Below are 14,382 nucleotides of genomic sequence, written 5' to 3' on the forward strand. Positions count from 1 at the left end.
ACCAGTTTAGAAAAATAAGGTATCTTTATATAACCAAAACAAGACCAAAACAACACAAATCCAACATACATATATAAAAATAGCACTCAAAAACAGTTACTTGCAGAAATAGAACTTGTAGAAATAAATAGTTCCACCTGGGGCTAGTACGACGTTGTGACAGGCATAAATTCAAAGTACGGCGCCGACCGCGAGGTACATGGCGTCGGGCACGGAGTCAGGCGTACCCTCAAACAACAGTACCTTGAAAAACGAAGTCTATGGACGATGCACGGTGTAGTGATGGTGAGGCGTCGGTGCCTAGGCCAGTTTCCTGGTTGCAATGGGGGAGGTGAGGCGTTGGGTCCGCGTGCAGGCGACATGTCGAGTCCAGGAGAGGGGCAGTCAGTGGTGAGGCGTCGGTTTCGGTGAGGCAAAGTCGAAGAGTTAGTGAAGTCACCCTCGTCGGTTATCGGCTCCATGATACAGGATGCTGGCGGTGATGGCGCCGGTACGAGCGATGGCGTCGGGAAGGCCGACAACTGCAGGCCTCAGCAGCTGCGGTGCAGGCGAGGCGGTGTGTTGTGCACTTCATGAACTGTGCCCCTGGCCTCGGTGCGGTCGTAGCATCACTGGTGGCATCGCTGACAGTGTCAGAGTTGTTTTTCTTGCTCTCTTTAAGTTTCTTCCAGCTCCCAACAGCAGGAACAACCTCCAGAGGCCCAAAACTGGAATAGGCACCTCCTGACAGGTCCGATCTCCCAGCAGTGGGGTTCAGGGGAGCTGGGGGGAAGTCTTTGACTCCCTGAGACTTCAGAACAGGAGGTCAACACACACAAGCCAGTGGAGATTCTTCTTCAAGCACGTTTTCAGCAAAATTCCAATCTTTATCCTCTTCCTTGACAGAAGCAGCAACAGCAGGCCAACCTAGCAAAGCACACAGCAAAGGGGCACTACTCCTCCTTACTGCTCTCCAGCTCTTCTCCTTGCCAGAAGGTTCCTCTTGTGTCCACAAGGGATCTGATTTTTCGGGGTTTAAGGTCCAATACTTATACCCCATTTAGTCTTTGTTCTCTTTGTGGTAATGGTTTCAGAGCCGAGTCCTAACCAGTTCTGTCCTCTCTAGTACAGCATCACTACAGGAGGAGTCATCATTGTGCAGAGGGCAAAAGTACCTCACATCACCCTCATGAGAGTGGTAAGACTGTGTTTGACTGTTTCTGTCACTCAAGCCACACTCTTCTGGGTGATCTCCATACTCACATACCAGGGCTTCTACCATGGGGGAAACCCTCTCCCTGCACCCTTCATCTAGAGACAGTAGAGTGTCCCTCCCACCACTAGGAATATGATCCCTTGTGCCAGTTCCCCAATCTACCTCGGGGACACTGTGCACCATTGGGGCTACCAAGGGAAAAGATGAGGATAAAAACATAGCTTCAGCTAAGGTCCAATTTTAATAGAGTCCTGTCCTAGTGGATGTGAGTCACCTATCCAGAGTCAATGACCCTGACTGAAGGATGTAAGGCAAGAGTAGGCCTGCAAAAGGTCACCCAGTTTTCCCTATATCCTTCCTTGCTGGACAAGCCAGGAAAACTCACCCAGAGTGGGATTGAGTCTCCTTGATGTATTAGCTGGGGGTGGGGGATTGTGTAGGAAAAAAGGCTGTTTGTAGGTTTCAACCCATTCTTTGACCTAGCAGCTGCTAGGTTATGACTCTGAAAGTGTGCTGAAATCTGCTAACCAGGCCCCAGCGTTCTCTCCTTAAAACACAATGTAGCAAATTGGTGCTCCCAATTGGCAAGGACTTTAGCTCCCTTATAAGTCCCTAGTAAAGTGGTACCAAGGGTACCCAGGGCATGGGTGTTAAAGGGGTCATCTGGGCCAGAAGCACTATTTGTGCCTTCCTGAGTGACCCAAATAAACAGATAACAGTAGGCCTGCCATTGCAGACTGCAAGAACAGTGCAAACTGCTCCAAATCAACTTGCCCTCACCATGAGTGGCATGGTCAAAGCACTACCCTAGTCACACCTAATGTAGGCCTCTTAAGGCCAGTAGGCAGGGTACAGCATATTGAAGGTGTGGACATATGAATGCAAGTTTATATGTCCCTATATTAGCCCTTTACATTAAGGTCTACTATAAATGTTTAGCGGTCCATAGGATAACATGGGCTAGCAACCAGGCACACTTGAGGTTTCCAGCTCCAAATGGTACCTCCAAATATGCTCATCTTTGGCATCAAACAAATTGCCTCCTCACTCCTGACACAATACCAGTGTCCAGGTTGATGTGGCATGCACGCAGGTTGCTACCTAAGAGGTTGCTCAGCTGGTTAGACCGGTCTTTCCTGTGCTCTGGTTGGCAGCCTGCAGCTGCCACGGCCCAGACAGGATTCTAACCCTCCGGCAGGATGTGTGAACTCTTCCAGGAGTGAAAAACAGTATCCTGGACGGGAAGGAGACAGCACCTCCCTCCCTGTCAGGATGGGCAGTGAAGTGGCACATCAAGGCAGTGACCTCCAAAGCATACACCACCTCGGTTATGCAAGCACACTGCCTCACAGAGGAGGAAGCAGCCTCCTCCTGCCCCTAGGCACTTTTGCACCTGGGCAGGCGGGGAAATGTAGATAGTCAGGAGGTGTACACCCCAGAAGGCTAGCCACACCCCTAGGGTGGGCTGTCCGATCTGTACAGCCAAAGATGGTTTCAGACATTTTTAGAAGTGGCAGAATAGAGGGTTCTGGGTAGAAAAGGTGACCCACATCCCTGGATGTGCTCATATCGGGGGTGGATTAGGTGTAGGGGCTAACAGCCCATTGGCTACTTGCTCCCACATCCCTAACTCTCTTAAATCTAGTTTTTAACTGACACCCCTGACAACTAAACCTCGGTTCTGAATCAACCTGCATCTAAGAGGACAAAGAAGGGACCTAAGTCTACGACAACAGGACTGTACTTCCTTAACTCGATGCTGCATCAAAAGGGTACTCCACAGAATCTTCGACCGACGTCAGCAGGTTCTCCGAAGCCGACTTTTTGCATCCGTTTTCCCCTGGCACCGTCTGATCGGTACAACCATGTCCCCAGTGGCTCTGGCTTAATCGTCAAGGACAGCCAGGACAATTTAGCACCCGGGCTTCTCGAGCCAGGTAAAATCGAACTGACTGTGCTGTTTGGTCCTGGGACCAGCATCACCTTAACCCCCAGTGGGTTCCATGCAACTTGACCTGCAATTGACCGATTGTCACTAGTATCATTTCCCATTGACCGCAATGGTAACGCTTTGCTGTATTGAAATGCACTGATTTCTTTTTCTTCCAAAATTCATAACTCTGGTTATACTGATTCAAGTTTGCTTATTTCGGTGTCTAAATTTATATAAAAATCTGCCTTATGTGTATAAATTGGTGTTGGATGTCTTTTGAGTCGTGTCAATTACTTTTCGTCCATGTTGGTAATTAATGTTGGTACTTAATGTTGGTACTTATTGCTTAACACATGTTCCTCTAGTAAAGCTTGACCTCTCTTTGCCACACTACCAGGACTGAGCTGTTGATTTATTATTGTGAATCTAAGGACCATCTTTGGGATATTGTGAGAGTATTGCATGGTGTAGCCTAGCCAGGATCAGCACATAAAACTCCACCTTCCTTCAAACATTACATCACGCTAACAAAGGAGCATGTACTGAGTGCAGACATCAGTGAGCAGACACCCTCAGCAGATTGATCAAGAACTTCCACGAAGGGGAGATAAATCAGCAACTACTTTACATCATCTTGAGATGTGAGTGCAAACCAACGCAGGATCTCTTTGCAACCAGTCAGTCCTGCAAAATGCCAATTGTACGCACACTTGTAGAAGCAACCAGGGTGAGGGGGGACTATGCTTCCAAAAGCATGGTCAGGATTCTTTGCCTATACTTTTCCTAAAATACCTATGGTTCCAGACGCATATAACAAGACGGCGCCATGCCAAATCATACTAAGCCTGAAATGACCTGGGCAATACTGGTTCACAGAGCTACTTCTTTCAGGATAACATCATAATCCACACAAACCAATTTGTACCTCATCTACATCGAAAGTACTTACACTTATTGATTTGTCTCCTGTCTATAAGGAATATTCACTTTCAGATATACCACAGAATTGTAAATAAATCCCAGCTAAAACTAGAGAGGAGACAATTGACAGGACATATAAATTTAAATGTAAACATGTTATCTTTGTTATCTAGCTAATAATATTCACTCTATACCTTTTCAGCCAGAACATTTGCTACCTTATCTGTTACACATAGCACGAGCAGACCTTTCTCATGTGTCCTTTAAACTTTATTTAGCAACTGTACCAGAAGTTAGGAGATCTTCTGAAGAGGCATCCCTGTAGTCAAATAGAATTGTGATCGAGTATTTAAGAGGACTTTTTCGAGCTTACCCTCCTTTGAGGCATTTACCAACTCCATGGCATTAAATACGGTATTATTTGGCTGTTTATTATGCTATTTGAACAGTCTGACATCATATTTCATTCTGAATTTGCTATGAGGCTCCCAGCTCTACAATGGAAAATGAAATGATTGAAGTGTGTGAACGATACCAGTACTGGAGATTGTATTTCCTTTCAGTATCTTAAACTGGAGAACTTTGCAAATTGTATATTAGCATCATTATTAGTTATGTGCTCATTTAGCACTCCCACCATAATGCAGACATGTTAGGAGCGTGGATGTGAGGACACTGCTGGACCATAGTCCTCATTTTCAAAGCAACATTATTAAAGTCTTAAGTGTTAATGGTTGATTGAACAGCAGCTCTCATAGAACGACTTAAACAGTAATTACTCATTCCTCTTCATACTTATGAATTTGATGAATTTTGATAAAACAAAGCGGGTTCAATTTGTCCTTCTACAATTTCTCCATCTATGTTCAATGTATGATATATCCATTTTGTTTTCTGTAACTTTTTTGAGGGATAATGTGTTTGCATTTACTAAGAAAAGTTTTGGCTCAGTCATATAGATTTCAAATACCTTAAGTTAACTTGTCATTAACAATTTTGCTTTTTGTTCCTGCAGTGGGGATACTGCTGCAACACTGTGGTTTATGCTTACACCAAACCAGATCGACCGGAATACTGTGTTGTATTTTGGGAAACAAAAAACAACGAGAAATATATTAAATATGTCAAGAGCTTGGTATCCATTACTACATGTGGAGATTTTTGTATTTTGGCAACTAAGGCTGATGAAAACCATCCCCAGGTAACGTAATGTTAGTTTACAATCAAATATGACAACTAATTCAATTTAAAGTGACATTGAATTGCATACCAGTCAAAATGCACCAACATTATTACTGGCACTGTTGAAGCTCATATATGCCTAGGACACCTGAACAGCAGTGCCACTTTGTCATTGCAATTGCCAACCAAAATCTTCATGTGGCCGGATTGTATAACACAGCCATCATTCTCAGCTGACTCAGAAGACAGCTAAATTCAGTGCTTCAAGGTCAGCTGTTGGAATACACTAGGTTATAATATAATTGAATTTTAGACTATTCCAAAGGCCTGATTTCTGAATATATAAAAATCTACTTCCTATGGCCTGGTTACACGTAGGTCGCTTAATTCCAATACATGCATATATCCCAGTTTATGTTTATAAAAACAGTAGTTCACATGGAAATTAATCTCTTCAGAAGTTACGCCAGCCAGTATACCAAAGTAGTCTATGAGAAAATATTTTTTTACTAGATACTTAGTGTAACAAGGTCACAGACACATATTTCATGGTGAAAGGATATTCTTTTATTTCTTAGCTAATTTTTACTTTTTTACGGTAATTAACAAGAAATAGTGCTTATGCTTTTGAGTGAAGGGAAGGTGCAGCGGGTGTGATGGACCAAGAAACAAACAGTCTATCACTTTTAAAAAGGCAAATTACTCCTATCTTGATAGATTTTTTTACAATAAAAAGGAATCTATTTTAGTCTTGTTGTCGACAGCGATATATGTCTCTTATATAGTGGCCATAACTGTCATTAAATGAACAGAAATTGGCGGTTTAGATAAGCCTTGACACGGACGCCCCGGATAGTCACTTGCATCGGAATAGGACTGGGGTTGACAGCCTAAGTCCCTCATGGCCACCCCGCCTGAGGTGATAGCATCAGTTACTTGATATGGCTGTTATTAGGTGATAAGGATGTATCACGGGCATTCCAGTATTACGTGAGTATTTTGGGAAGCACTGATGCCAGCTCCCCAGTGAATGCATTTTTTTTAACTCCACCACTGATTTTTCTGCTGCTGGGAATTCTGGTTCACCGCAAGAGGATTCATTTCTGAGATTTGCTGGAGGTGGGTTAGATTAGAAAGTCCTGACCCTTGTGGAAATTATGTGCTTCGATATAAGTGGAAAATATGATAGTTGTAGGAATTAACTATACATTAAATAGCAGAGTGCACCAAATAGTAGGATTACGTTATTGATAGTACTAAACATTGATAATAGTAAACATTGTAAGCAGAAAATGAACATAGATGTTATTATTTTTGTATAATGTCTCTAGTGGTAGGTTGAGTATTTTTGGAAAGAGAAACAGTAATTTGAAAACCATTTGAAAACCATTAGTAGAAAACACAGCCAACTAAAGATATGGAGACTAAATAATGAAGTATTTGCTAAATATTCAAAACAGACCCCTCAGCAGGGAAACAAACTGAGAGCCTAGTTTTGTCAGTCACTATTCTCATGCGGGGCCTCATTTTGTCAGTCACTATTCTTATGCGGACGTTACACTTTTTTTTACATCATTTGGACCTATTCACTTAGAGTTTACATTTTTTTACCTGATATATTTAGTTATGTCTATTAATAAGTTGAAAATAGGAGCTAATGTATAGTTTCTATTGTACCACAAGAGTTGAACTGATATAGTAGAGTGCTTTTTAATAACTAATGAAATGATTATAAATATTTTCAAATTACAGGAGGACAATGAGATGGATTCAAATGGATCAAAGGTAAGTAAATGGTGTTTTTCTTAATTTCTCTGACATGCATAATGCATAGTACCCTGTCACATACATCCAATTTTTAATACAGTTATCAAATTGTGTTACAAAAAGGCCATGATTTGGACTTTCAGCTGAAAGCATAATTCCACCAATAAATGTTTGTATATCACCTCTACCAAGAAAATATTGCACCTTGTGGAATACATGTTTATTTTCAACTCTCCTTTGTGTCATGGCCCTGTGACGAGGCAGTAGGTCTTTGTGGGCTTCTAGCTTTGAGCTGGAGGCAGCCCGCCATGCCCTTCACAGTGTCTCTTGGCAACGGGACTCAAGTCCTCTCAATCACAGCCCCTGGCGCACCTCAGTAATCCATAGGATTATCTTCTGTGGTGTGTGACAAAACAATCCCTCTGATTTTTTTATTTTCTTTTGCACCGAGGTGTTTGAGTAAACTAGGGAAGTTACTAAGAGAAATTACTTCAATGATTTTCACCCCTTGTTGCATTACATCCATGCAGAGTAAGCAGAAAACCTGGGGATTCACATGGCCATTAAGGGTTCAGGCGACCCCTAGGTGATTTCACCCAGCTCCGTGAGCTACCAAGTGACCTGCCAAGGCTTCCAGGTGGAAAAGGGTACCAGCATGAGGAAGTTCCACATAGACTTAAATTTACACTTGAACATTTGAGGCGTTTGCTACTAGCTAAGTCTTCCATGGGTAAAGTGTGCCCTGCTTCACCTTCAGTCGCTGTTTGGTGGGTCAGTTGCCTTCACCCACATAGAAGAAATCCTCACATTTCCCAAAGTGAAGTACATGATTTTAATTGCATTTTAGGGATTGCCATGAGTTAGGAGAGACTGAGACATAGATGCCAGTCTCCTTCCTGTACTCAAAATCGTGACCTTGTGCCACTGTACAGGGCATTTGGTGGATGAAAGCTTTCCGTCTGCCATATTACAAGTGCCATTGGATATAATGCACTTGTAATATGGCAATCGAGTTATCCCTCATGTTTGTGACGGCGTATCCACCAAACCCTAACTCAGATACATAGTCATGAATTGCAGAATGATGCCAAACCCGAAGAATCAAGTAACAGAAAACAAAGTCCCAGGCAGCAAGAAAGATATTGCAATAAGCCCAAATGTCCCACCTGCCTCAGTTATGAGGGGAACTCATTCAACAGTCCTCTTATGAAGAAGATTTGTTTCAGATAAGTGATGCTCTAAGAGACCTCCAAAGCTGAAATGCTGTTTAACTTGACATTAATTCAGAATATCCATCACCAGAAGAAGCTTGAAGGGGTATAACCCGGGGTGACTGAAGGGGTATACCCTGAGACGACATCCCCTCTCTAGCACCGTATACTTGGTCTGCATTAATATGTTTTGGAAGGCAAGGCAAGGGGGCCGGCCATTCTCGGTCAAAGTGGCCCAACTATGGATCAAGCTGCCGCCATCTCTTCGACCCACAACTGCTGTGTTCCAGTTTAGAAAAGCTCTAAAGATATGGAGTTTCCCTAAATAAACTTTGCCAACGTATTACCCTGGATGACTATACAACTGCGGTCCATGCAGGCAACAGTGGTGGAGCTGTGGGGCCGAGTTGGGGGCGGGGGGGATTTCGAGGGACGATGCAGAGGGAACATTAATTAATTATTTTCCCTCGGCATCGTCCCTCGAAATCCCCGCCCACGGGGCCCCACAGCGGTTCCCTACACGGACCGCTGCTGTGGCTATATGTTAGCAGTAGTACCTACCCACTCGCCTCAGCGCCACAATACCAGTCCGGTGACAGTTGTGCTTTACAAATGGCATAAATAAATAACGCAGAAGCAGTCCTTCACTGCTGCCGCTTTTAGAAAGCCCCTGTCTTTTGAGGATGATTGCTACACTTATTACCTTCAGAAAACAAATAAAATATGTGTTTCCTCTGTTCCTGAACTAATGCCCATTAACTAAAATTGATTTGATTTACAAAATAGAAAATTACACCAATAGTAGAAATCTGTGATTCTTTCCATTTTCACCTAATTTATTAATACTCTGTTTCAAATGTTTTTGCTACTATTTATTGGAATGTCAGTTACATGTAAAGTGCCCTAATGTCTTGTGGTCCGGAAGGGCTATAAAAGAGCACTAAATAAATAAACTCTTGACAAAATATGGTAGGGGACAATTCAGAAAAGCATTTGAATATGCGAAGCAGTACAACAGCAGTACCAATTTACTTACTTTTACATGCTTTGTGGAAACATCCGACTCCCTATGAATAAACGCGCGGATGTAGGTGAAAGCCATGTACTGCTCTCTTTTCCCATGCCAGCACCTGTGCCCACCAAGGGCTGGAAAAAGCAGATTTGGGTCCCAGGACGTGGTCATAGACGTTACCCTACTTGCCTCCCTTACTCGTGTAAAGCTTGTGCTGTTGAATCTGGGAGGATAGGAACTTGGCGAAGAGAAGAAACTGGCCAAAATGGCATAAACCAAGGCCGCACTCTCTTCCCAGTTCCTGCAGAATATGGCTGAAGGCCGTGCACAGTAGGTCCAGGGAGCATGGGACTGGGCACAGAGCTTTGTGGAATCTGACCAGTATGTGTTAAAGGCCATGTGTGTCTAGTTCTTTTGTTGTCAATGGTCAATGTATACGACAAGTAAGCCAGAAAAATATCTGTGAGAACTTTTATTAAAGGAAAGTTGTGGTTCTTCAATCAGATTAGAAATAATTCATGACAAAAGTCCTCTAGAAAACTAACTAAACAGAAACCTCAGTTTAAAGGCTGTTATAATCTAGAGTCTATGGACCACAGAAATTCCCATTTATGGTGGCTTGAACAACTTAATGCCCTTTCCAATGCAGTGCTCATGAAATCACTAGTGACATTATTTATCAAATTACCATTGCTAAATCCCAAAGCAACTAAAATTGCATAAATCCGCACATGGACTTACGCCTAAAATATATGAAAATTGACCACGCCTTGGAGAACCATAAAGATAGATTGGATGTAGATACAAACAATCTCAGTAACATTTTGTACTTTTATTTCAGTACGCGCTGGTGCTTTGTAATTCTATTGGAACTCCCTTGGATTCTAAATACATCGATATTGGTAAGTGTATGTTAACAACACATAATGAATATCTATATATTGTTAGGCAGACTACTGCTTTTGATTTTTCACATTTGCTCCACTGAGTGCAGAGGTATGCATTTAAGCAATAATGTGCTACTAGTGAATTGACCTACTGCTTCTTGTTTTAATTGCTGGTTTATTAATAATATACCCTCATTATTGTCTTTCTTTCCATTTGTAGCACACAACTTTACAAAGAATCCCAACAGAAGCCTTATACACAATGCACACAGTGAATGCATCTACACATTTCACAAGTTGTAGATTTCTGCTTGAGTAAAATGATGTGCATATATTCAGTAGCACATGCTTTTTTTCTTCATAAAGTCAATATATTTCTCAAGAAAAAGCTCCATCCTCTGTGGCCTGATTAAATATGGTGCATGCATTTCCAGGGTGGGAAATCTCCTGCATGTGGTACATCAGTACCCACATATTTACATTTATTGGTGTTTACCAGCTTCTACTGGAATGTGCCTTAAACCCACAAACAGTGCCCTAATAATCAGCTTTCGAATACAGGAAATCCGCTGGGGTTAGCAAATGTTAATATTTGAAAATGTATACCCACAAGCATAACATTTAACCAGTTTTGATTGTGTGAGTCATGATGCAAAATGTACAGCAACAAAATGGTTTCCTATGGATCTCCATAAAACTTAGTTTCCAGCAATGCCAGTGAATTAGCCCATTGGAAATTAATGAAAGAGTAGAGTCTTTCTAGCAATTTTGAAATACAGAGATGGCGTGTGGCACATCTGCAGTGAGTGAGCGTTCTCTTATTTTGAGGCATGGATGCAGAACCTGTTGGTCTATATAGCCAAGGGCTTGATTTGGTAGATAGTATCAAGATATGCAGCAATGGTCAGACCTCCATCAGAATTCTGAGAGATGAATGAAGTACCCGCTCATCTACTTAACGGGCATTGCGCATTTGTATGGGGAAAAAAAACAGGTGTATCAACCTAAACCAATGTTGAAAACCCTAGCAAGAGAAGCCATAAACTATCTGTATGGAAAGACACATAAACAGGGATTAATACTAACGCACTATGGCCTCTTTTATGCTCAACTCTTAAACTAGCAACCTCAACTCCTCAGATGACACTCCTTGAAAGAATCTAATAAACACAAAAAACAGGTACCACAAGAAATACAACTAAGGAATGAGGAACAAGCATTACAAATTAAATCAAAGACTGAATGTCTATACCAATACTAGAGGTATGTTGCATAGAAGATGCACTAAAGATATACAACATATTTTATGCTGCTATTCTCAACCTTAAGGGAGAACAAACTAACTGGAACATTATATTAGGAGCAAGTCTTGTTGTATATTTACATACTTTGCATACTCCTGTCATCTAGTGTTGTAATCAGATGTTTGGAAGTTGGTTTTTTCTTTGAAAAAAGGCTTTTAAATCACAGGATGTTCTGTGACTCTACGCTTAGTCGGTAATGCACATGAGCACTGACTCCATGTTAAATAGTTTTTTCTGCCATCAATTTCAGACGTGTCCCGATGGGGCTCCAAGACTAAATGTGTTGCCACGTTTCCTTTGGGCTCACACAGTCGGATTCGACACCCTCAACTGGAAAAAACCTTTTGGCATCGACGCTCTTCTCTATCAATTACACTCTTCAGAGACTGAAGCCCTTCGATCAAATCCCAACCCCTAAGGCCCTAGGTCCTCTTGTGGGACACGTTCCCCACCAAGCTTGACCACATCTTTATAGAGAATGCACACAGGGTGATGGAACTGGTGCCCTTCCAGAACTGTCCCCAGTGCCATGTGAAGTCCCGTTGGTTCAACCGTCATGATGTCTGTAACCTCTGCCTCTCCTCTGACCACGACTACACAGTGTATGAAGCCTGCTCAAACTTTTAGTTGAAGAAAATCCAACAATACTGACAGTAGCGGCATTGCACATGTCAGAAAATGGATCAGCAATCATCCAACGATGCGCCCAACATATTCTGAGAACAAGCGCCTTTCAATATCGAGGAAGGTGTGGGCATTTCACCCTACAAAATGCCACCCAGGTGAGAATTGGTTTTCCCATTGGCTCAGACTAGGACCTCCGCAACCAGCAGCCCTTGAATGAAGACCTCCTCCAGGGTCGTGAGTATGGTTCACTCAGACATGCGCACACACAGACATGCGCACGTGCACAGACAGACAGACACACACTCATAAACACACACACTCATAAACACACACTCATAAATACCCACACACACACTCTCTCTCTCTCACATACTCTCTCACATACTTTCACACATACTCTCACACCCTCTGAAGAGACCTCACAGAAAAGTCATTGAGCCCTGTGGCAAAGGCATAAAACTTGTAGGGGGACCAAAGGCCTTGGAACCGACAAAGCTCCCACCCAAGGGCATTGACCATCCATGGCTGTTGATCCCGAGGGTCCTTCATATCCCTCAACTCCCTTCAAAGCTGAAGGCCCTTTTGATGCCAGCACTAAAGCTACCCTCAACTCCGAGACCATCGCCAAACTCCATCGACGACCTGTTCCGTTGACTCGGAACAGACAATCCTCCAGAGACTACAGTAAGAGATGGATGCAAAGCAAAAGAGACTCTTCATTCATTCTCAGACTAGGAAGATTTCAATGAAGCCACCTCTGCTGAAAGCCATTGAGACTCATCTTTTCTTTTTTTTTTTTTTAAACCTTTATTGACATCAAAAAGGAGAGACAAGTCAAGGCCTACAACCCAGCCGGCCGGCCGCAATGTACAAAACAATCAGGAGTCATCAGGCAAATATCACATAATCAATCAATACAAAGCAGAGGCCGTACAATCATAAAAGGGGAGAGAAAAATTCAGGAACCAAAGGGCTAAAACACAGGAGTAAATAAGGCTTAATTTTATAATATGGGGAGAAGACATATGACAGGCGCACTTTCAATACGGAGGCATCCGATATCCCGTAATCAACTGCAACATTAATAAGGGGGCATGGGGCCAGAAGATCGGGGGGGATAATACTAATGCATTCAAGAAATCAGGATATGTGAGACACAATCAGCCCCTGAGCATTCTTCACGTAACATGCCCGCCACCCAAGACACTACCAAGCCAGAACAGAGGGATCGGAAAGACAATAAACCAAAACCAGCTCGTCATAATAACTTCTAGGACACCGAGAGGAAAAAGGGGAGGGGACGAAGTAGGGAAGGGGAGGGGGAAGGGAAGGGAAAACGGAGGGAAGACAAGAGAAGACAATAAAAAGGGAAATAAAGAAATAAGAAAAACGAAAGGAAGAAGACACGCCGACCCAGGCCCCCCGTGGCAGGAAAACAGGAGACAAAAGGAATAGCGGCCCAAGTGGGGGTATGGCGATCGGGGAGAAAGACAGCCGAAACCTATCAGGAGGATTAACGACGCCACACCCCCCACCCGAAACACACCAGAGGAGGTCAGGACAGACGCGGCCTCACGAAAAAGAGATAGAAAAGGGCCATAGAACCAGAGGACAAACAAAAAATAGTACCCAACCCACCCGTCCCACCCTGCACCCCTGTAGAAGGCTATGGCCTACCCTTCAGACAGCGTGCCTGTCGCCCTAAACCAGAACCCGAAATATAGCGAGAAGTAAGAAAGAAGAACGAGACAAAAAAAAAAAACAACAAAAGCGAAGAAAAAAAGACAGGAGGGAGGAGCAGAATAACTATAATCCGAACAGGCAGCCGCAGCCCCCCGCCCAACCAGAAAAGCACAGTCAAAAACAGACCAGGACGACACCCCATCACTCGCTATAAAACATTAAGAGAAGGGGACCGCCCACCTTTCTACGATTAAAAACAATGATGCTACTAAATCGTATACCGGGAATCAAACAGAAGTCGTACATTTCACCCCCAACCCTTTCGAGCGACAAACCCCACCCACCACATGGCAATGTAAAACCACATACTAAATACGAAATCAGCATATAGTCGAGTGGAATGGTGACTAACATAGCTACGTGGGGGGTAGATAGATCCACAAGGGAGCAATAGTCCGAACCAAAAGTGTAGATGCATCAACAATCGCAGCACGATCAGTGTAAAACAGGAGTTCAGTTGCGCCACTGGATCGGGCGAGGTGGCCCCAATTATAGACACAGGCAAAGTCGTCGAAGCAAGCACAGGAGGCAGTCCACCAATAGTTTCAGGCAACAATGTCGAACATGGTCGCAGCACAGCATTCAAGTCCCCGGGGTCCG

General features: G+C 43.2%; 1 protein-coding gene across 1 annotated transcript in view; it reads left to right on the forward strand.

The window, feature by feature from the left end:
* The window catches only part of WDR35 (WD repeat domain 35), a 501,592-nt gene that overhangs the window by 102,446 nt on the left and 384,764 nt on the right, over positions 1-14,382 (forward strand). Inside the window, exons 10-12 of the mRNA XM_078647744.1 lie at positions 5,065-5,250; positions 6,984-7,016; positions 10,063-10,123. Of these exons, the coding sequence (XP_078503870.1) occupies positions 5,065-5,250; positions 6,984-7,016; positions 10,063-10,123 (280 nt within the window). The remainder of the gene's footprint in view (positions 1-5,064; positions 5,251-6,983; positions 7,017-10,062; positions 10,124-14,382) is intronic.

This window comes from Lissotriton helveticus, chromosome 6 (genome assembly GCF_964261635.1).
Source record: "Lissotriton helveticus chromosome 6, aLisHel1.1, whole genome shotgun sequence".
Lineage (NCBI taxonomy): Eukaryota > Metazoa > Chordata > Amphibia > Caudata > Salamandridae > Lissotriton > Lissotriton helveticus.